Here is a 22,948-nt window from a genome sequence, read left to right as displayed (position 1 = left end):
TCCTCCCTTCCTCCCTTCTTTCTTTAGTATGAAAAGAGCGGGAATCGCTCAGAGATTTAAAAGGAATTGACCCAAGGAAAAATAAACGCAACGCGTCCTTTTGCTATTTGATTGCAACAGGACACCGTGAAGCTCACAAAGAGCCCGGTGGCGCGTTGCTTCTCGGGAGCTGTAGTGCAGCATGCACTTGGGTTCAGCGCGCTTTGAACTGGGGAGACTCACTTTCCCAGCAGGCTGTGCGTGGAGGACAAGAGGCGGGACCGGAGCTGTTGCGCTGGCGCGGGAGGCGGTGGCGGTCGCTGTGGCTTTCCCGGGGAATTGGGGTCGGCAGTCTTGGGTAAGACTATGTCTTCGTTTGTGACTGAAGTGCTGGCGCATTCAGGACGTCTGGAGAAGGAGGATCTAGGCACTCGGATCGGTCGCTTGACCAGGAGGGTGGAGGAGATCAAGGTGAGAACCGGGCGTGGGCAGGGGTGTGGACTGATGTGCAGGAAGGAGGGGGGCAGGATTGGCCAGGCTGGGGGTGGTATAGACCGACTAGGTGGGAAGGGTTCGGCAATTGGAGGGGTAAGGGGGAAAGTGGATAAATTGGGGGAATGAAGGGGATAGAAAAAAAGTGAGTCAGAGTAAGTGAAAGAGGAATTTAGTGAATGTCAAGTTAAGTTAATTAGCATTTGTTAAGCATTGGCTGTATTTATCCTGCAACAGTTTTTTTCGTATATATATTTGTTTGCAAGGTGTCTTCCCCATTAGGTTTAAAATCTTCTGAGGGCAGAGACTTTTTGCCTCTTATTGTATTCCCAGCGCTTAGCGTAGCTCCTTGACTCATGTTGTACTTGTCTATCTCGTCTGACTCCTTGTGACCCCATTGAGGGTTTTCTTGACAAAGATAGTGGAGCGATTTGCCTTTTCCTTCTCCAGTTCTTTTTACGGGTGAGAAAACGCAGGCACACAAAGTTAAATGATTTGCCCAGGGTCACACAGCCCATATGTGTCAGAGGTTGGACTTGACCCCATGCCTCCTTCACTCAGGGACCAGCTGTGTATCTGTTCTAACATACTGGCATCTTAACTTTAACTTTTTAAAATCTGGCCTATCCTTCTAGCATGTTGGAGGTTTTTTGTTTTTTTTTTTTCTTTTTGGTTCTGACTCTCTTTACTCAGTGTGTTATTTATCCTCCTAACTTTGTGTCATCTGCAAATATCACATAAATGCCACCTATGTGTTCATCTGAATCTCTCTCTCTCTCTCTCTGTCTCTGTCTCTGTCTCTCTCTTTCCTCTCTCTTTCTCTCTCTTGTTGAAGCAATTGGGGTTAGGTGACTTTCCAGGCTTTCTGAGGCCAATTTTGGACTCAGGTCCTCCTGACTTCAGGGCTGGTGCTCTCTCCACTGTGCTACCTAGCTGCTTCTCATCTGAATCTTTCATAAAAACATCAAACTAGATAGATCTCTATTAAATTCTACTGGAAACTTCTGTCCAGGTCGACATTGCCTCTACTATTCCACTTATCTCACTAATTCTGAATTAGACCATACATCTCTCCATCTTGTCTGAAGGTTAAAATGTGAGATATTGTTAATAAGCTAGGCCTATCTCATTATCTACCTGCCAGTTTAGTAACTCAATCAAAAAAGGAAATGAGGTTAGTATAGCATGACTTATACTTAATGAAACCATACTAGCTGTTTATGATCATTGCTTCCCATTGTAAATGCTCCCTAGTCACCCCTTTAATAATATATTGAAGACTTTGGTCAGGAATTAAATTTAAGCTCACCAGCCTGAAGTTCCATCCCCTCGTCAAAAAAAAGTGGCGGGGGAGGCATTTAATGATTTCCAATCCCATGGTATCACTTTTCTTTGCCCTGATATTAGTTAAAAAAAAAAAAATCATTGACAAGGCTCAGCAATTATATCTATCAATTCTTTTGGTATACCATATGTATCCTAGGGTATGATTTACCTGTGGCTTTTTGACTTAAAATCCAGGACAAACTAATGTTTTCTTACTATGTATGCTTATTGGAATTTTAATTCCTTGTTTACTTTTTTTTTTTTTTTTTGCATGTCCCACTTGGAAGATTATTCTTTTTGATCAAGAAAAGAAATAAAGCAAGAGTGTCTCTTGTTATCATCCCATTTGTGAGATAGATTTTCTGTCCTATCTTTGATTTTTCTCTTGCCTTCAATATAACTAAAAACGCCCTTTTTGTTGTCTTTAACATATAATCTTCAGTTTTGGTTCTTTCCGAATCTTAGTATTCTGGACACTATCTGTTGTGAAGCTTTTCCAGCTCATTCCTGACTTTACTACTTACTCTTAGTTTGCCTTGTGTCATATGTTTGTGTGCATATTATTTCTGTTTTGATAAAATTTAAGTTACTTAAAGGAGTTGTATGTATTTTTGTCTTTTTATCCCTTATGCCTTGCACAGCACTTTACTAATGTTATGTACTAAATGATATTTGTTAGAATTGGAGAAAATTGAAATTAGAGTCAGAAAGACTTTTAGATTTGGAAAAGAATTCATAATTCATTTATTTATTTATTTTATACTAATAGCTTTTTATTTTTTAAAATATATTCAAAGATAATTTTCAATATTCACCTTCGCAAAACTTTGTGTTCCAAATTTTTCTCCCTCTCCTCTTTCCTCCTCTAGACAGCAAGTAATCTAATATAGGTTAAACATGTGCAGTTCTTCTAAACAGATTTCCACATTTATCATGCTGCACAAGAAAAATGAGATCAAAAGAGAAAATGAGAAAAAAAAAAACCCAAGCAAACAACAACAAAAAAGGTGAAAATACTATGTTGTGATCCACATTCAGTCCTCATAATACTCTCTCTGGATGCAAGTGTATTAGAATTGGCCTGAATCGTCTCATTTTTGAAAAGAGCCAGTTCCATCATAGTTGATCATCACATAATCCTGTTACTGTGTATAATGTTTTTTTGGTTCTACTCACTTTATTTAGCATCAGTTCATGTAAATCCCTCCCCTCCAGGCCTTTTTGAAATCAGCCTGTCAATCACTTCTTATAGAACAATAATATTCCATTGTATTCATATACCATAACTTATTCAGCCATTTTCCAACTGATGGGCAACCATTTAATTTCCTGTTCCTTGCCACTATAAAAAAGGCTGCTACAAGCATTTTTGCACATGGGGTCCTTTTCCCTTTTTTATTATCTCTTTGAGACACCAACCCAGTAGTGAGACTGCTGGATTAAATGGTATGTACATTTTGATAGCCCTTTGGACATCGTTCCAAATTGCTTTCCATAATGGTTGGATCCACCAACAATTTATTAATGTCCAGTTTTCCCACATGCCATCCATCATTAATCATTATCTTTTCCTGCCATCTTAGCCAATCTGAGAGGAGTGAAGTGGTATCTCAGAGTGTCTTAATTTGCATTTCTCTAATCAGTGATTTAGAGCATTTTTTCATGACTGAAAAAGGCTTTAATTTCTTCATTTGAAAATTGTCTATATTTTTGACCACTTATCATTTGGAGAATGGTATGTATTATAAATTTGAGTCAATTCTCTATGTATTTTAAAAATAAGGCCTTTATCAGAAGCTTTGGATGTAAATTTTTTTTCCCTGTTTTCTACTTCCCTTCTAATCTTAGCTGCATTGATTTTGTTTGTACAAACTTTTAAACTTATTGCATTTCAGAATGTTCTCTAGTTCTTCTTTGGACATAAATTTCTTTCTGCAGAAGACATTTAGCCCAGCTTACAGTGGCGTAGAAATTTCTCTTGAGAAGGTCACCCAGGAGTAATCATCCAGGTTCCATTTGTAGAGGAGGAAATGACTAAGTATTTTCATAACTCCTCCTTCTGTACCTGGCATTGGGTAAATTACTTGACAGATTTTTCTTTTGATGACCTCTACTGATAGGGACTTATTGTTTCCTGTGATTGCCCCTTTCATTTTTCGGTAGCTTGATTTTGGAAAGTTTATTCTTCTATAGACATAAAATATGCCTCTAAACAACATCATGCTTCTGTTAAGCTTTTATAGAATAATAGAACTCAAATTACTGCTGGAAAACATTAATACCATGATATAGAAATATTTGTTTTTTCTGTTATGAAGTTAACTGACTGTGACTTCTTTACCCTCACTTATGCAACCACTTTAAAAGGTTTTTTCATTGATTAGGTATACAGAAGTGTGACATTTTTGAATAAGCATTACAACTGATTGATAACTGCCCCAGGATCTTTCATTTAACACACTGTATAAATTGTCCTTTATCCCCCCCATCTGTTTTTTTGAATAATATTTTAAGTTATGTGAGAGCATGCATACAATGAAAAAAAAAAGATACCTACTATTCAATAATGATGAGTATTGATTTTTGAGAAACATGGAAAGACTAGCTTGAAATAATTAAGAGTGAAATGAGTGCAACCAAAAAAATGTTGCATACATTAAACAGCAATATTTAGAATGATTTTGAGTGAATATGTCATTTTGTCGATTATAAATAATCTAATTAACGATAGAGGACATATGAAGAAAAATGGTATCTGCATCCAGAGAAATAATTGATAAATAGAAATATGTATAGAGTAATTTTACATATATCCCTATTTTTGTTTGATGGTAGTCATCACTAGATTGGGTTAAGTGGGGAGAGAAGGAAAATAAAGAAATTTACATAGTAATTTTGTTGTATATTTGAAAGGACTAGCAAGTTGTGCACAGTAGATTTGCAGTATCATGTACAATCATATTTTTACTGGATTATGTTATGGAAATACTTGTTTTATTCCATAAATTAAAAATTTTTTAAAAGAGAAAAAAGCCTCATAACTGATTATGTTTCGTAAATACAGTATGCATTTCAGAATATTTTTCTTGTGTGCACTGTAAGGTGCGATCTTTTCAAAGAGAAAACTTTAAAATCTTAAAAAAAAACCTCTTTAGCCATATTGCTTTTACTTATGCAGTTGATTTTTGAACTAGTATAATACTTTACATATTTCCTCTTTGCATGTCACTTAATTATCCCAGTTCTAGCTTTTTGAAATCTTTTTGGATCTCAAATTGATCATCAGCATATTAGTTATCCTCCCAACTTATTATTATTTGGGTAGTTGGTAAGTATAACATCCATACTTTTGTCCAAGTTGTTGACAAAAAGTATTGAATGTTATTAACTTAGGGACAGAGCCCTGTGACATTTCATGTTCAAGTTGGCTTTGATCCATTGATCATGATTCTGGGTCTGGTTTTTCAAACAGCTTTAAATCCACCTATTTTCTATCTCCTAGCCCATACTTTCCCATCTCATACAAAAGTATAGAGAAAAATTTTGTTAAATGCCGAGCTAAAATCTCAATATACTTGGTCTACTGCATTCCTTTCATTTGTCAGTCCAACTAACTTTGTCAGAAAAGGAAATGAAGTTAGTCAGGTATGACATGTTCCTAATAAATGCATCTTGTTGCATCATGTCATTTTCTACATGTCAGAAACTATTTCTTTAGTGACGCATTCCAGAATTTTGCTTGGAACTGAAGTTACATTCACTAGAGTGTCTTGTGCAGATTCTACTCTCATTACTTTTTTATTTTTAAGTTGAGACTTTTGCCCTTATCCAATCTGGTATTCTCTCTTCTCTTCCTTTTCTCCCTCCTCTCCCTCCTTCCTCTTCTCTTCCCCACCTTCCCCCCAGTTTTTTAAAGATCCTTGATAATAGTCTAATGCTAATATACTAGGATATAAAACAACTGGGCATAGAACTTTTTAGGAACAGCTACTCTACTATCCCTTTTATCTTGTCTTTTCCTTTCAAATGAGGGGGTATACCTTCTATCCTCCTGAGCCTCAGTTTCTTAATCTGTAAAATGAGAATAACAATACTTATTCTGTTTATTTCATGGTGTTGCGAGGCAAATATTTTCTAAGTGGCAAACATAAGAAAATTATTTGTGTATTCCCTTTTACATGAATACATGCATAACTGAAAATTGGTTTTAATCTGAGCTTGTTTAATTCAAAATGAGACCTTTTGAATTTGGTTCTGTATTTTGCTTCTCTAAATGTTTAGATAACTTTTGGGCAACATTAGATGTCAAGGTGATCCCCTCTATCCTGTTAATTTGTTTTGTGAATTTTAAGTTTGGGAGAGTTAAAAGACTTTGACCTGAAAAAGAAATGGGTAATTGTTTGTCTGGAAGTTTCCAGGATAAGAGAGACCTTGGTGGAAGTTAATTCTTATAGAAATCCTAACTCCACAATAATCTTCAGTGATTTTTTCATTTTGCATTGCAGGGTGAGGTGTGCAGCATGATCAATAAGAAGTACAATGAATTCTTGCCCAGCATGCAAAGTGCCCAGGACTTGGTAACCCAGGTCGATGAGCTATGTGATGACATTGATCTGCTGAAGTCCAGGGTGGAGAGTGAGGTAAGGACAGTAAGTCTGCCAACCTGACACCTGGCTTGTTGGAGAAGGTGGGTTGTTCTCACTTGAAGTTTCCTGAAGCAGTGTAATTCACCAGGCTGTGGCCCTTCGGCGCTTCAGCCTCTACATCTGTGACATGATGGATTTCACCAGATAATCCCTTCCTATGCTACACTTCTCTAATTGTTCGGTGAAATCTTTGTCCAGAGTGAAAAATGAATGAATGAGTGAAAGCATTTATTAAGTGCTAAATTTTGGAGACATAAAAAGAAAAGTCAGACAGTCATTACTTTTAGAGGAGGGCTCACATTCTAATGGAGTCAACACATATGGAAGGTTTTAGCTACAAATCTGATAGAAAAATCCCATGGTTCTTAAGGTATGGCAAAGTAAATGGTAATATCTCTTCTTTAGTTATCATTTCCACTGATAAAATCATGCCAGTTTCTGATGCTGGACTGTTTTATGGTGCCAAGGACTTTTTTTTCTGGGTCTTCGCCAGTTGTGACCACAGCACATGCAGGAGTGGTGGCCAAGCAGCATCTCTTGGTTGCTTGCCAAGGTGATAGCTGGTGGTCCTAGCCTGGAAGCATTGCTGTTCCCAAGGCTCAGGCTTAAAAGGGAGATGACTGGAAAGGTGATCTGACCCGCCTCATATGTGTTGCTGCTTCTCACAGAGCAACTAGGTGGTACAGTAACAATGGAAAAAGTATTGGACATTACTCTAGTCAGGAAGATAAATTTAGATCGGCTTCAGGCACTTTTGAGCTGAGTGACCCTAGGAAAGGCATCTTGGTCTGCCTTGTTTTTATCAACTGTAGAATTGGGATAATAATAGCAGCTCTCTCCCAGGGTTGTTGTGAGAGTCAAATTAAATAATAATTGTAAAGCATTTAGCACAGTGTCTGGCACATAATAGGTGCCTAAACTTCTTTAATTTAAGGATAAAAATGTTTCTGTCGTTGCATTCTCAAAACAAGTTTGAAAGTGGGTTTGTACTTTTGTGGTGCTTTAACTTTTCAAAACACTTTTACATATCTTTGGCCTCAAGAAGAAATAGGCAAAGAGAGAGAAACTAAATAAGGCATTTCTCGGTGTTGAGATGTGTTCTGTGGTCAATGCAGATTCAATGGAATACATCTTTCTGAGTTGGAAAGGACAAAGTCATACAGTGTTGATGAGCAGTGTATTCAATAGCAATATATCATCATTTGCTTGAGGGTCCTTTGTGAGAAGTAGGTCCTATATTTTCCAAGGCAGTCATTTTATATTTGGAGAGTTCTGAGGATAGCAAATTTTCCCTTAACATCTTCATCCTTTTTAGCTAATTCTGCCCTACTAGGGTAAGTGAAACAAGCCTAATCCTGTCCAATAATTGAAGGCATCTGTTATATTTCCTGCAAAAGATTATCTTTTCCAACCCCATTTCCTTCCAACTAATGCTTGTAGTTTGATCTATAGGTCCTTCACCACTGTTTGTCTTCTTCTTTAGCCCATCAGTTAAACAATATCTTCCAGAAGTCATCTGACTAGAACAGGATACAACAGGACTGTCAGCTCTGTGGTACTCAACATTATTTCTCTTTTAATGTACCCTAAGATCTTACTAGTTTTTTTTTTTTTTTTTTGGCTTCATTAACATAATCTTTATATACGCTGTATTTACAATCCATGAAAACTCCCCAATTTTTTTCAGACAAACTGCTTTGTATCTGTGGGAATTTTGTACTTGTGGAGTTTGTTTGTTTTAATGTGAAAGTAAGAGTTTACATTTATTCCCTTTACATTTCATTTCATTACACTTTGCTCGGTGTCCTATTGTCTCTAGATCTTGTGGGATTCTGATTCTCCCATCAAACATATTTTCTGTGCTTCCCAATTTAATGTTATTGCAAATTTGATAAATATACCCACATTTATCTTTATCCAAAGAATTGAGTATAAAGTGGCACTGAACAAGGCCAAGCATAGATCCCTGGGATTCTTGTCTAGAATCCCCCTTCCAGGTCAGTATTGAATCATTAATAATACAGGTTTGGATCCTTTGAAGGTCAGTTCATTTAGGTCCTTAGGAAATCTGGAGCAATAAACTGAAGACCTGAGAGTAGCATAGCCAGTTCTGAATCCACTTTAGTTAAACTGCTGTCAGGCTGACAACTCCCATTTTGGTCAACAAGAATAGCATGAGACACTTTATCAAATGCTTAGGTGAAATTTAGGTAAACAGTATTTTCTGTTATTCTAATTAGCCAGCTATGTAACCATTTCTGAAAAGGAAATGAGGTTAGAGTGGCATGACCTGTTCAAGATGGAGCTGTACTAGCTTCTTATGATAGATACTTGGTTATTTTTTTGTTGTTGTTCACTAATGATACCTTTTAATAATATTATTTATTAATTTTTTTAATCTGGAATTTTAGCAGGATCCAAATCAAATTTATTTGCTAATAGTTTACAATTTCTATATATTTTTTGAAAATTGGGACATTAGTCTTTCTCCCATTATTTGATCCTGTTTTATTTCATCATCTTTCAGAGACTTTTAGGAGTGGCTAAATCAGTCACATCTGCCAGTTTTTAGTCCCTTAGGAGGTGGTTTTTCTGGGACTGGACACTTGAACTCATCAATAGCAGCTACTTTATGACTACCCAGTTGGCAAACATTAATTAAGTGTCTCTGTTGTACAAGACTAGTGTCTCTGAGCCTGGCTCTGGGGATACAGAAACAGAAGGAAAAATAGATTCTGCCTTCAAGGAACTTATATCTCAAAGTGAGACATAAAACTATAACTCAGTGCAAGGTGACCTGAGGAGGGAGAGATGAGCCCAGATTTGGCAATGAGCTTATGGGATGCTTTGTGAGGGAAATGGTGGTTGAGCTGATTCTCAAAGGGAAGCTCAGGATTCACAGATAAAAGAAAGGAGAGGAACCCAGGCCTGGCAGAGAGCTGGGAGAGCAGCACAGAAGGTTTATTTTTAATTTCCAACCCACATACTCCCCTTGGAAAAGAAGACAGAAGCTAAGAGTTGGGTGACATTGCCTCCACTCTGATCTATGATCTTGGGGTGCTTGGGCCACTCCCATCAGGTGCCTGGGCTACTCCCAGCAGGTGCTCTATTCCTGCCTTTATCCTCCCCTTTCTCTTGTCTCATCTCTCTGGATTTTTCTCTTTGTTCCAATCCTGTCCCTGGTATTGCTTCCCTGCACTTTTTGACCTTTGACATTCTTTGACAGCCTCATTATTATTATTATTAACCTCATTTGAGGAAGATGAGGCAGACACGGGTTAAGTGCCTTGTGTAGGCTCTCACAAATAGAAAGAGCTTGAGATCTGACTCTAAGCCCGGCATTCTATCCACTGTACCACTCTGCATTTTAGCTGTCCTAAAAAAGTCATCTGTACAAGTACTAGCTTGGAGAAGTGAAACAAGATAGACATTAATGGTGTATAAGACTACTTTAATAGAAGCATAGTATCCAGAGCAAGGAAGGTAATAGTTCCTCTGTATAGTGTGGTGCTGCTTCAACCAATATTGTTCTGGTTAAAAAAAAAAAAATTAAAGAAATTTAAATTTTATTCTGAACTTAGCAAAGATCACATAAATTAGGCATTTCTATTTATATAGTAGAATAGAAAAAGAAGAATGTACATAAAGCTGTGTGATTTTTTTAAGTTTAGTTTGCTTTTCCTTTTAATTATATAATGTAGCTTTCAAAACTGCCCTGCTTGTCTGGGCTTCTTAATTTTTTTTTGTTTTTAAACCAAAATATGCCTTAATTGTTTTTCCTTTTTTTAAAAAAAAAAAAAACAAAAACAAAAACAAAAACTATTTACTCCCCTTTCTTTACTTCTTTCCTTTCCACTTTTATTTCTTTTGGCAAAACCAAAACCAAACACACACACAAAGTCCTTGAAATAAATATTCATAGTCTATCAAAACAATCCTGCATCTTATCTAAAAATGTATGCCTTTTGGCATCTTGACTCTATTATCTCTCTGTCAGAAAAGACAGTATATTTTAGAAGTATACTGATAAGTTGGAATGTTTAGACAATGGCAGTCAGCTTGAAATGAGACCCAAAATGATGTTCTGAGGGGATCCATTGAAGCGGCTGCGGAAGAAAAGTTATGAAGAGGCATAATAGCCACCTTCCTGTATTTAAAAAGATTACCATTATAAAGGAGAATGTTTAAAATTTGAAATCAGAGAAAAGAACTAGGACCTATGGTGGGGATTACTGAAAAATGAGTTTTGGCTTAGTATGTATAGAACTTCTGACAGTTAAGAGTTGTCTTAAATGGAAAGGGTTGCCTTCAAAGTAAAGTTATTTCCTTATTCCTGATGATGTAGATTAAAAGGAAGCTGGTCACTTGTCAGGACTGTTGTAAAGGCAATTCATTCTTCAAGTAGATCTTGGATTAGATGACCTCTGAATTCCATTTGAAGCTCTAATATTCAATCATTGTTCATTAGTTATATAAAAATCACTGATCATTAGATGTATGACCTTGAGATACTAAAGAATATTTAATCCTTTAAGAGATTAATTGTAATCTGTGTTTTGCATAACAGAAAATGGGACTAAATACATTTTAGAAAAGTTTTCAAAACAGTATTTGAAATAAATACATTTTGGTAACTTGACTGATCAGAAAATTGAATTCACAATACTTGATTCAGCAAACTTTCATCAATATTTTGAAAACAACTGTGAATTAATTCATTGGTGTGATCAGTCTTTCATGCTTTAATAGACAACTTCATAAATTGCTGTGGCCTAAAATAATAACTATTTGTGGGCCACATTTTTGGTGATTAGCTACTCCAAGGATAACTGGGTAAGTCCTCTGAGTTAAAGACAGGACATCCACTGGACTTCGTGAAAAATTTTCAATTTTTTAGGTTGGGTAAATTGCTGTTGCTTAGCTGGCATAGTATTCAAGAGCTCAGATTCAGCTCCATGCCAACTCAAAGCATTAACATTAGATTTATTTGTTAAAATGAATTTTTAATCAGATGTAGAATATTTTGTAATCCTGGTACAATTTAGGTGATGTTATTGAAATGCATTTCCCCATACCTACACCTTATCAAAAGTATCAGTGTTAATGAATTAAACTACTTTAAAACATTATGTTACACTGGTGATAGATGGCACAATAAAAAAGGATGTGTATTTTTGAAATGCTAATTAGGTACAACAGGACCTTCATGTATCCATTGCGGAATTTACACAACTGAAGCAGCAGCTGGAAAGAGACACGGTGGTTCTGAGTATGCTTAAACAGCTTCAAGAGGTACATTTGGACTATGAATTTTTTTGGGGGAAGGGGAGAGTAGTAGAGGGATTCATTCATTTAATGAGCCTTTTTGTTGAGGGAGCCTTTTTGGTATTTTGAATTCTGGAAAGCTAAAAAGACCTAAATACCTAGTCACTTACATAAGTCTTTTTTTCTCTCAGTTTTCCACTGCCATCGAAGACTATAATTGTGCCTTATCAGAGAAGAAATATGTTGCTGCTGCTCAGCACTTGAAAAAGGTACTAAAGGATTTCTCTTGAAAATGGAAGTAATGTTGTTCTTTTGTCAGCATAGAAAGAATGTTTTTTTTTAAATTTTATTTTATTTAATAATAACTTTATATTGACAGAATCCAGGGTAATTTTTTACAACATTATCCTTTGTACTCCCTTCTGTTTCGATTTTTCCCCTCCCTCCCTCCACCCCCTTCCCTAGATGGCAAGCAGTCCTATATATGTTAGATATGTTGCAGTATATCCTAGATACAATATATGTTTGCAGAACCAAACAGTTCTCTTGTTGCACAGGGAGAATTGGATTCAGAAGGTAAAAATAACCCGGCAAGAAAATCAAAAATGCAAATAGTTCATATTCGTTTCCCAGTGTTCTTTCTTTGGGTGTAGCTGCTTCTGTCCATCATTTATCCATTGAAACTCAGTTAGGTCTCTTTGTCAAAGAAATCCACTTCCATCAGAATACATCCTCATACAGTATCGCTGTTGAAGTATATAATGATCTCCTGGTTCTGCTCATTTCACTTAGCATCAGTTCATGTAAGTCTCTCCAAGCCTCTCTGTATTCATCCTGCTGGTCATTCCTTACAGAACAATAATATTCCATAGCATTCATATACCACAATTTACCCAGCCATTCTCCAATTGATGGGCATCCATTCATTTAGAAAGAATGTTTTAACTTCTTTGAACCAAACTGTTTAACCAGTGTCCATTTTATCACCAGGCACAGAACTGCTTGAAGTCGTTAAAATCCAGGAAAGGCTTTGAATTACAGATTTTCAAATCCCTCAGTGTGGAGCTCACAATCCAAAAGCAGAACATACTCTACCACCTTGGGGAGGAGTGGCAGAAGCTGGCTGCATGGAAGCTTCCTACATCTAAAGGTGATGTACTTCTTCTAGACCAGCCTTGCTTCCCTTTTGCTTTGGAAATCTGCTCTGTGTTTTTTATATTAAAGGCAGAGAAATTGTAATTTGTTCATCCAAGGTGCTTATTGAATACTTAGTCAGTTAGCCCTTCGTATTGAGGAGGATGCCCAGAGAATGAGATAATCTGGGTTACAGTCTCAGCTGTGCCATTTGCTATGTGTGTGTCCATGGGCAAGTCATCCCTCCCTTTTGTGCTCAGTATGTTCCTCTGCAGAGTGCTCACTCTTCCTACTTGACAGGGTTATTGTCAGGATCAAATAAGATAAAGTAAGTAGAAGTGCTTTGGACAATAAAGCACCTTATAATGTGAGTTGTTATTGTATGAAAGAAATTGTAACTCTATTTCCTCTAACTTTTCTCCCTCTTCTCAAAAGAAGCTTATTGTGGAGCTAAGTAAACCAGGCAGATCATAAGAAAGGGTTTAGTGATAATGTAGAGGCAATTTTGTTGTTAATTCTTTCAGTCATGTCTGACTCTTCATGACCCCATTTGGGGGTTTTCTTGGCAAGGATCCTGGGAGAGTTTGTTGTTTCCTTTTCCAGCTTATTTACAAATCAAGGAACTGAGCCAAATAGGGTTAAGTGGATTCACTTTCAGATCACATTCAGGATCACATGGCTAATAAGTGGTTTGAATTCAGGTCTTCTTAACTCCAGGCCTGGCATTATGTCTATTGCACCACCTAACTGCTCAATCAGCAAATTGGTCAGTAAGAGCTTAGTGACTAAGGCATAAGTAGACTGCTGTTCTATACTGACGGTGAGAAGCTTACTGTATCATTTGGGAGATAATCCAGTTGGCAAATGGGAAAAAAATGAAGAGAGTAAAAGTCCAGAAAAAGAAGAGATTAGTGAGATAATGAAGAATGGGAAGTATTTGGGCATAGTGGAAATGGAATAATATTCCTTCTAGAGACCATAATATAAACAAGGATTATTTTACTGGAACTGAAGGAGATTTACATGTCATTTAGTACACACCCTACATTTTATAATTTAGGAAACTAGATTGGTCACCTCTGATGATACTCATGATGATATCCATGCAGGACCTTGGTTTGCAGTATCCTCCCTTGTAAGGTGACAGAGTTGGACTAGATTTTGTTTTGTTTATTTTTCCCCTGAGGTCCCTTCAGCTATAGGTCTATTATCCTTTGATTTAAGAAAAGGAGTGCTGTAAACAAAGAGACTTGACAATAGTTTAGGTATCAGGGTCAAAGCAAGCCATGGGATTTAGAGTTGGAAGGGACTTAATTGGTCTTGTCTGACACCTTTTACAGCTGAGAAAACAGAATCCCAGAGATTTTAAATGGTTTATCCAGAATCAGGTAGTGAGGAACAGCACCTATTCTTTATCATTTGTTAAAATTAAGTAGAGTGTAGAGTCAGATTGTAAAGTGTTTTCAGTTCACAGTTTTTAAAATAATACTTGAGCCTTTATATAAAAACTCCTTTACATAAATGAGGTATTGTGAAAAGACATTCATTCTACTGCAACATGTTTTTCCTGCAACCAAATTATTGATATTAAATTAAGTCTTTATTCTTTAGAAGAAATAAAATTATTTTTTCATATCATTACTCACTCCAAAATTCTTCCCAGTTATTTTATATCAGATATTTTGAAGGAAAGGTACTTTTAGTTTTCTAGGTCTTGTCTGCTGAGTAGATCTGCCTCACCAGAAGATGTAACCAGGTTGAATTCTATGTCATTTACACACTGTAACAATACAGTCTTGTTTTACAGGGTATCAGGATTTGATAGGGGACAACCTAAAGGAAATATCAAAGAAAAATTGAAGTTTAAAGTTCCATTTTCTTTATGCATTCATTCAACAACATTTATAAGCATCTGTTGTATTCCTAGCTTCATCTTTCAGCTTTTAATGTAAAAAAATCACTTTCTTTAAAATGATGTAAAAAATTTGAGGCATTCTGATATCACAAGAACAGAATGATCATCCCTGTATGTCTTATATTGTTTCATGACTCTTACCCTATTCTGGGCAGATCAGTACTTTCCTAGAGAGCATGAGTAGCGATTCTCTGAATATATAAATTAGGATCCTGGAGAATTTTGCTGCTAGAAAGGTTCTTAGAGATCATTTAGTCCAATATGATAAGATCTTTAAAAAATTTTTTTTTAAATAATAGCTTTTTATTTTTAAAATATATGCAAAGATAATCCTCAACATTCACTATTGTAAAATTCTGTACCCCAAATTTTTTCTTACACTTTCTCCTTATTCCTTCCCCCAGAGAAGCAATCCAATAAATGTCAAACATGTGCAATTCCTCCACACATATCTCCACAGCTATCATGCTGTGCAAGAAAAATCACATCAAAAAGGGGGGGAAAATGAGAAAACAAACAAATGAGAAAACAACAAAAAAAAAGCAAAAACACTATGTTGTGTTCTACATTCAGTTCCCATAGTCTTCTCTCTAGATGCAGATGTCCTCTCCATTACAAGTCTGTTGGCATTGGCCTGAATTATCTCATTTTTTTTTTTTTAATTTTTATTTAATAATTACTTTATATTGACACTCGTTTCTGTTCCGATTTTTTTTTTCCCTCCCTCCCTCCACCCCCTCCCCTAGATGGCAAGCAGTCCTTTATATATTGGATATGTTGCAGTATATCCTAGATACAATATATGTTTGCAGAACCGAACAGTTCTCTTGTTGCATAGGGAGAATTGGATTCAGAAGGTATAAATAACCGGGAAGAAAAACAAAAATGCAGATAGTTCACATTCGTTTCCCAGTGTTCTTTCTTTGGGTGTAGCTGCTTTTGTCCGTCATTTATCAATTGAAACTCAGGTTTCTTTGTCAAAGAAATCCACTTCCATCAAAATATGTCCTCATACAATATCGTTGTCGAAGTGTATAATGATCTCCTGGTTCTGCTCATTTCACTTAGCATCAGTTCATGTAAGTCTCGCCAGTCCTCTCTGTATTCATCCTGCTGGTCATTTCTTACAGAACAATAATATTCCATAACATTCATATACCACAATTTACCCAGCCATTCTCCAATTGATGGGCATCCATTCATTTTCTAGTTTCTAGCCACTACAAACAGGGCTGCTACAAACATTTTGGCACATACAGGTCCCTTTCCCTTCTTTAGTATTTCTTTGGGATATAAGAAACACTGCTGGATCAAAGGGTATGCACAATTTGATAATTTTTTGAGCATAATTCCAGATTGCTCTCCAGAATGGTTGGATTCGTTCACAACTCCACCAACAATGCATTAGTGTCCCAGTTTTCCCGCATCCCCTCCAACATTCATCATTATTTTTTCCTGTCATCTTAGCCAATCTGACAGGTGTGTAGTGGTATCTCAGAGTTGTCTTAATTTGCATTTCTCTGATCAATAAAGATTTGGAAGAATTATCTCATTGTTAAAAAGAGCCATATCTGTCAGAATTGATCATCGTATAATCTTCTTGTTGCTGTGTACAATGTTCTCTTAATTCTGTTCACTTTCACTCAGCATCAGTTTATGTAAGTCTCTCCAGGCCTCTCTGAAATCATCCTTTTGGTCACTTCTAACAGAAAAATAATATTCCATTACATTCATATACAGCTTATTCAGCCATTCTCCAACTGATGGGTATCCACTCAGTTTCCAGTTTTTTACCACTACAAAAAGGGTTGCCACAAACATTTTTGCACATGTGGGTCCCTTTCCCTCCTTTAAGATCACTTTGAATAAGCCCAGTAGAGACACTGCTGGATCAAAGGGTATGCACAGTTTGATAACTTTTTGAGCATAGTTCCAAATTGTTCTCCAGAATGGTTGAATCAGTTCACAACTCCACCAACAATGTATCAGTGTCTCAGGTTTCCCACATCCCTTCCAACATTTATCATTTTCTTTTCCTGTCATCTTAGCCAATCTAAGAGGTGTGTAATAGTATCTCAGAGTTGTCTTTATTTGCACTTCTATAATCAATAGTGATTTAGAGCATTTTCTCATATGATTAGAACTGGTTTTAATTATGATCAGTTTTTAAAGAGAAGGAAATTGAGGCTCCTGTGAAGAAAGCTAAATATCTTACCTTGGTCATATAACTGGTCACTGGCAGACCTAGGACCTTGACCTCTTTCTAGTGCTCTTTCCATTATATCATTTTCCTTTCTGCCTGGTTGTGGTAGTTCATGTTGCAACTTAATCTCATTTTTATATGGAAAGGGAGCCACATTGATATGCCTTAGTTTTCCCCTCTGGGAAATGCATGCGAACGGTAAATATTTGGTAGTTACATCTTTGTGATGGCTCATGATGTTTTGCTTTTTCCTTTGAAGTTAGCAGCTTGGAATCTGTCCTACAGACGGAACTTCACTTGTGTACCGAACCTTCTCAGAAAGAAGATGAAGCTCCCTCCCCTCCTATCAGTTCTATACTGTTGGCATTTGCTCTTGTTGGCGAGCTACACACCAAACTTAAATCCTTCAGTAAGTTGGAGATCTTGTTTCTTGTGAATGAAATCTCAAAAAGTCTTAACAGAAGAAAGAAGATGGTGGAAACTGAAAGAAACTCTATGATGAATCTGCTTTGTGGAACATGGCCTAAGTCCTGGGGTTCCCAAGTAGAATTGTCCCGAATTGATCATATCTTCCTTTTAGGCAGCCTAGGTCTTTTGTCTATTTTGTTCCTGAAGATTGGTTTAGTTGTTTATCAGAAAGTTACTTGTACTTTAATACTTCAAAAGTCTATGATTTCAACATTATAGGTACTGACTGCCAGCTCTCCATGTTTTTGTGCACTGTTTAGGAAACTATAGGGACCAAAATGATTCATCACCAAATATCTGTCTGGTGGTGAGTTCTCTAAGCCTGATTAGGATACCCTTAGATGCTGATGTACTTCTTCATGAGCTCTGTACTCAGAGCATTTCCAGGTTGATCTTGTATCTGCCACAACTTATGTTTTATTAGCATAGTCTTTGTGAAGAGGACTTTGGAAAGGTCACTTTAACTCTGTATATTTCAGTTTCTTCACCTATAAAATGGCATCTTCCTCAAAGAATAGTTGAGGAAAAATGCTTTTCATACTTTAAAGTACTATATAAGTGCTAGTTACTACTATTAAGTAAAAATCAATAGATAGCCCAGGAAACTCTAATGAGTAGTGTTTTGTAATACTAAGGGATGAAGCAGATGGATTTGTCTTTATGTAATTTTAGCTCTCCTTTTTTGAAATGCTGATTTTTATAAATCCCTTTCTAGCGAATTAACAATTTTAATAACTTTAAAAATGTCTTTTTTTGTTTTTTTAGGCCAGTTGCTGCTGAAGTACATCATTAGGCCCCTGGTATTTTATCCATCCCTCCATGCTCTGATTGATACCCATCCTGATACAGTTGTCTTTCGATTTGAATCTGTAGCGACTGAGTTGGAACATTCATCTCCACCTGAGGTATTTACAAAGATCAGACTGGTGCTGGAAGTTCTTCAGAAACACCTGCTGGGTATGTAGCCTGGAAACATCTCTTTACTTTGGAACAGGATGCGTTGGATCAATTAGATGTCACAGTGGATTGGGCTCCAGGCCTGAAGTTAAGAAGCCTTGGCTTCAGACACTTATTATCTTTGTTATATTAGGCAAGTTATTAAACCTATTTGCTTCAGATTCCTCATCTATAAAATGAGGGTAGTAACAGCATTTACCTCCTCAGTATTATATAATACCTTGCATTATATAAATGCTAGCTATAATTTTTGTTATTTTTAAAACATTCCTAGTCTCCAAAGTTGGACATATACCAGAGTCTGAATGTACATAGGGAATGTGAATATGTGTGGGGAAGTAGAAGGGTGAAGGGGTAGTGGGAATTGTGCCCCTGGAGTAAAGGAACTTTTCTTTCTCTTCCTGCATCACAGAATTATCAATATCTAAAATTGTAAGTCTCTAGCAGTGTCTTAAGTGTACAATATAATCATAATCTACTTAATGGAATTTATTGGTGATATTAGGTGAAATATACTATCAGTCAATAGACATTAAAAATGCCTATCCTTTGATTACAAAGGAGATCAGTGTTTTGTAAGAAAAATGTTATAAATAGTCATTGCCAATGTGAGAATTTGTTTGTCACATTACATGCATTTGTTATATTTTTATTTTATTGTACAGTGGGGATGGGAAGTGGGTAGGTCAGATAATAAATAAAATAGGGAAGAAAGGTGGGATCACATAAAGAGATTCTATGATAGCTTTTTATTCTTGTTCATAATCTATAATTCATCCAAATAGAATTGCCTTGAAATTTTCACCTCTTTATTGAGCCAGCTTCTTTTTTTGAATATTAACTCATGAACATTAGTTTAGTTAGTTTTCAAGTGAGGGTTTGATAATAATACATTCATGATGTAATTTCTAAACCACATTGGTTGAGATAATGTTACGTAGAATATATTATTATATTTGCTGTTATACATGGATCTTAGGCTCTTAGTTATTTATCATAATTAGAAACTTCTGTTTTAACTACAGAGAAAATAAGAAATGAATTGTCCATAATGGAAATGGGATAAATAAATGGAATGTTTCAGTGAGGGAAAGCACTATCATTAAGAACTGTGAGCCTAGAACATGGAAAGCCAGTCATCTGTAAACTTTTGATTCACATCAGCAATATTGGTTTAATACTGTTATTGTAACTCATATTTTATGTGGTATGATTCAGTAGCACATTTGAAATACTTCCTGCCACTTGATGTATGTTCTGGTCACTATGCTGCTAAAATCACCTTTGGGAGGTTTTGCTTTGGTACTCTTTCTTACTTTGCTTTTGTCTTTTTTTTTTTTTTTATTATTATTTAAACTTTTCTCTATGCTATCTTGTTGAACAATCAAACACTTATAGATTGAGAAGAGTAAAACATAGACAGGTGAATTTGCCTTCTTGGAAGTAATAAACTGTGAGTTCTTGTGAAAACATTATCTACAGAGGCAGCTTGATAGAGCAAATAGAGCACAGGCCCTGGAATCAGGAGAATTTGAGTTCCTATCCAGCTTCAGTCACTTAATACTTACTAGGTATGTAATTCTGAGCAAAAAAAAAAGTGGGGGGAAACAGTATCTACAAGGAGCCTGTCTTGTAATTTTGCAGGTGTGCAAAAGGCAAAAGGCAAAAAAAAAAAAAGTCAAGACTTTGAGAAATTGCAAATCCTTCTCTATGAGATCTCCCTTTCTTCATTGCTTCACACTGATAATTTGAAGCTCTGTGAATTTTCAATATTTAAAACATAGTTCCATAAGCTGTTGAAAATTACTAGAGGCATTAATAGTGATATGCAAATAGGTCTCTGAATGGATTAATTTACTCAGCAAACATTTATTAAATGCTTAATACAAAAACATTTTAGAGATTTAATAGAAATTGAAATTATCCTTGCTAGTATTGCTATTTATATAGGACACTGGGCTAGGTAGCATTTGTTAAGTAATTTTTATGACAATCCTCTGCAACACACCTAAAGTACTATATAAATGCTAGTTATTACTATTATGTAAAAATCAGTAGCTAGCCTAGGAAACTCCAGTGAGTATATTCCTGTAATAATGGGGATTATAGCAGATGGATTTGTTTAATTTATAAAACCGCTCAGTTTTGGCATGAAAGGAACCTAAAATAAGTAGCTATAACAAGATTAAGGTAAAGAATGTACTTGTAGTTCTAGTTTTTTGTTTCTTACTTTTATGAAATTATATGAACTTAAAAACATGTAACATCAAAGTGCTAATGACCCAAGTATTGGACATTCCATAAAAAGAGAGTAGTTTTCTTTGTATATCTTTTTCCATTCCCTCCCAATTTTGAGAAGAAAATCAAGAAAGTTAATATCCTGTGTATGTTCACCCCTTCTTGGCACACACACCTTTATTCTACTTCTAAACAACAGCTCCTACTTCAGATTAGGTTACTTTAAGCAAAATGAGCTTTGTTGTTACCTGCACGGGATTAAAAGAAATGAGGCTGTTCTGGTTAGAAGAATGGTAAAGATAATACATATATATTCTTTTTTTTATCATTTTGTTTATCTTTGGCGCCTTAGAATCTTAACAGGGCTAAGAATGTAGGACCTTTGCCATTCCCTGTTATACTTCCTGCAAATCTTATGATCTTTCTACTCTTGTAATTTACAAATTTGAAAAGAAAGAATATCTTTCCTACTGAGTACCTACTGAGCCAGACACCTTGCAGAGCACTGAGTCTACAAATACAAAAAAGAAAGATGGTTCCTTCCCTCAGCTAATGATCCAGTGGGGGAAAACCACACATAAGAAAGCTGAAAAGTGGGGGTTGGCAAGCATTGATATTCTGGAAGACTGTCATGTAGAAGAAGGATTAGATTTGTTTAATATTGCAAGATAGTGTAGCTAATGAATGGAAGTTAATGGGAGATAGATTTTTGTACAATATAATGAAAAACACTATGTTAAAAAATGGATTGGTCACCTCATGAGGTAGTGAATCTCCTGTGATTGGATTTCTACAAATTCGATGGTGGTTTCTCATGAATGTTGTAGAGAGATTCCGTGTTTTTGGTAGGGGTTGCAGTTCTGAAGCCCTTTCCAACTCTGATATATGATTTGAGCCTTTTTTTTTTTTTTTTGTGATATCATTTCTTATATGTCTTTGAAGTGTTAAATAAATGTTTGTTAAGGATTCTCCTGTTTTTTTTATTTTTTTATTTTATAATAACTTTTTATTGACAGAATCCATGCCAGGGTAATTTTTTACAACATTACCCCTTGCACTCACTTCTGTTCTGATTTTTCCCCTCCCTCCCTCCACCCCCTACCCTAGATGGCAAGCATTCCTATATATATGTTAAATATGTTTTAGTATATCCTAGATACAATATATGTATGCAGAACCAAACGGTTCTCTTGTTGCACAGGGAGAATTAGATTCAGAAGGTAAAAATAACCTGGGAAGAAAAACAAAAATGCAAATAGTTTACATTCATTTCCCAGTGTTCTTTCTTTGGTGTAGCTGCTTCTGTCCATCATTGATCAATTGAAACTGAGTTAGGTCTCTTTGTCAAAGAAATCCACTTCCATCAGTATACATTTTCATACAGTATCGTTGTTGAAGTATATAATGATCTCCTGGTTCTGCTCATTTCACTTAGCATCTCTCCAAGCCTCTTTATATTCATCCTGCTGGTCATTTCTTACAAAACAATAATATTCCATAACATTCATATACCACAATTTACCCAACCATTCTCCAATTGATGGGCATCCATTCAATTTCCTGTTTCTAGCCACTATAAACAGGGCTGCCACAAATATTTTGGCACATACAGGTCCCTTTCCCTTCTTTAGTATTTCTTTGGGATATAAGCCCAGAAGTAACACTGCTGGATCAAAGGGTATGCACAGTTTGATAACTTTTTGGGCATAATTCCAGATTGCTCTCCAGAATGATTGGAGTCGTTCACAACTCCACCAACAATGCATTAGTGTCCCAGTTTTCCTGCTTCCTCTCCAACATTCATCATTATTTTTTCCTGTCATCGTAGCCAATCTGACAGGTGTGTAGTGGTATCTCAGAGTTGTCTTAATTTGCATTTCTCTGATCAGTAGTGATTTGGAACATTCTTTCATATGAGTGGTAATAGTTTCAATTTCATCATCTGAAAATTGTCTGTTCATATCCTTTGTCCATTTATCAATTGGAGAATGGCTTGATTTCTTACAAATTAGAGTCAATTCTCTATATATTTTGGAAATGAGACCTTTATCAGAGCCTTTAACTGTGAAGATGTTTTCCCAGTTTGTTGCTTCCCTTCTAATCTTGTTTGCATTAGTTTTGTTTGTATAAAGGCTTTTTAATTTGATGTAATCAAAATTTTCTACTTTGTGATCAGTAATGGTCTCTAGTTCATCTTTGGTCATAAATTTCTTTCTCCTCCACAAGCCTGAGAGATAAACTATCCTATGTTCCTTTAATTTATTTATAATCTCGCTCTTTATGCCTAAATCATGGACCCATTTTGATCTTATCTTGGTGTTAAGT

General features: G+C 35.9%; 1 protein-coding gene across 1 annotated transcript in view; it reads left to right on the top strand.

Annotated features, from left to right (window-relative positions):
- The first annotated feature begins 270 nt into the window (after positions 1–270).
- The window catches only part of ZW10 (zw10 kinetochore protein), a 41,961-nt gene continuing 19,283 nt past the window's right edge, over positions 271–22,948 (top strand). The window contains exons 1-7 of the mRNA XM_051986996.1: positions 271–450; positions 6,303–6,437; positions 11,634–11,735; positions 11,900–11,977; positions 12,699–12,858; positions 17,220–17,369; positions 18,194–18,385. Of these exons, the coding sequence (XP_051842956.1) occupies positions 346–450; positions 6,303–6,437; positions 11,634–11,735; positions 11,900–11,977; positions 12,699–12,858; positions 17,220–17,369; positions 18,194–18,385 (922 nt within the window). The 5' untranslated portion in view covers positions 271–345. The remainder of the gene's footprint in view (positions 451–6,302; positions 6,438–11,633; positions 11,736–11,899; positions 11,978–12,698; positions 12,859–17,219; positions 17,370–18,193; positions 18,386–22,948) is intronic.

This window comes from Antechinus flavipes, chromosome 3, assembly GCF_016432865.1.
Source record: "Antechinus flavipes isolate AdamAnt ecotype Samford, QLD, Australia chromosome 3, AdamAnt_v2, whole genome shotgun sequence".
NCBI lineage: Eukaryota > Metazoa > Chordata > Mammalia > Dasyuromorphia > Dasyuridae > Antechinus > Antechinus flavipes.
The sequence above is the reverse complement of the archived record's forward strand: the minus strand, read 5'-3'. Positions and strand labels throughout refer to the sequence as shown.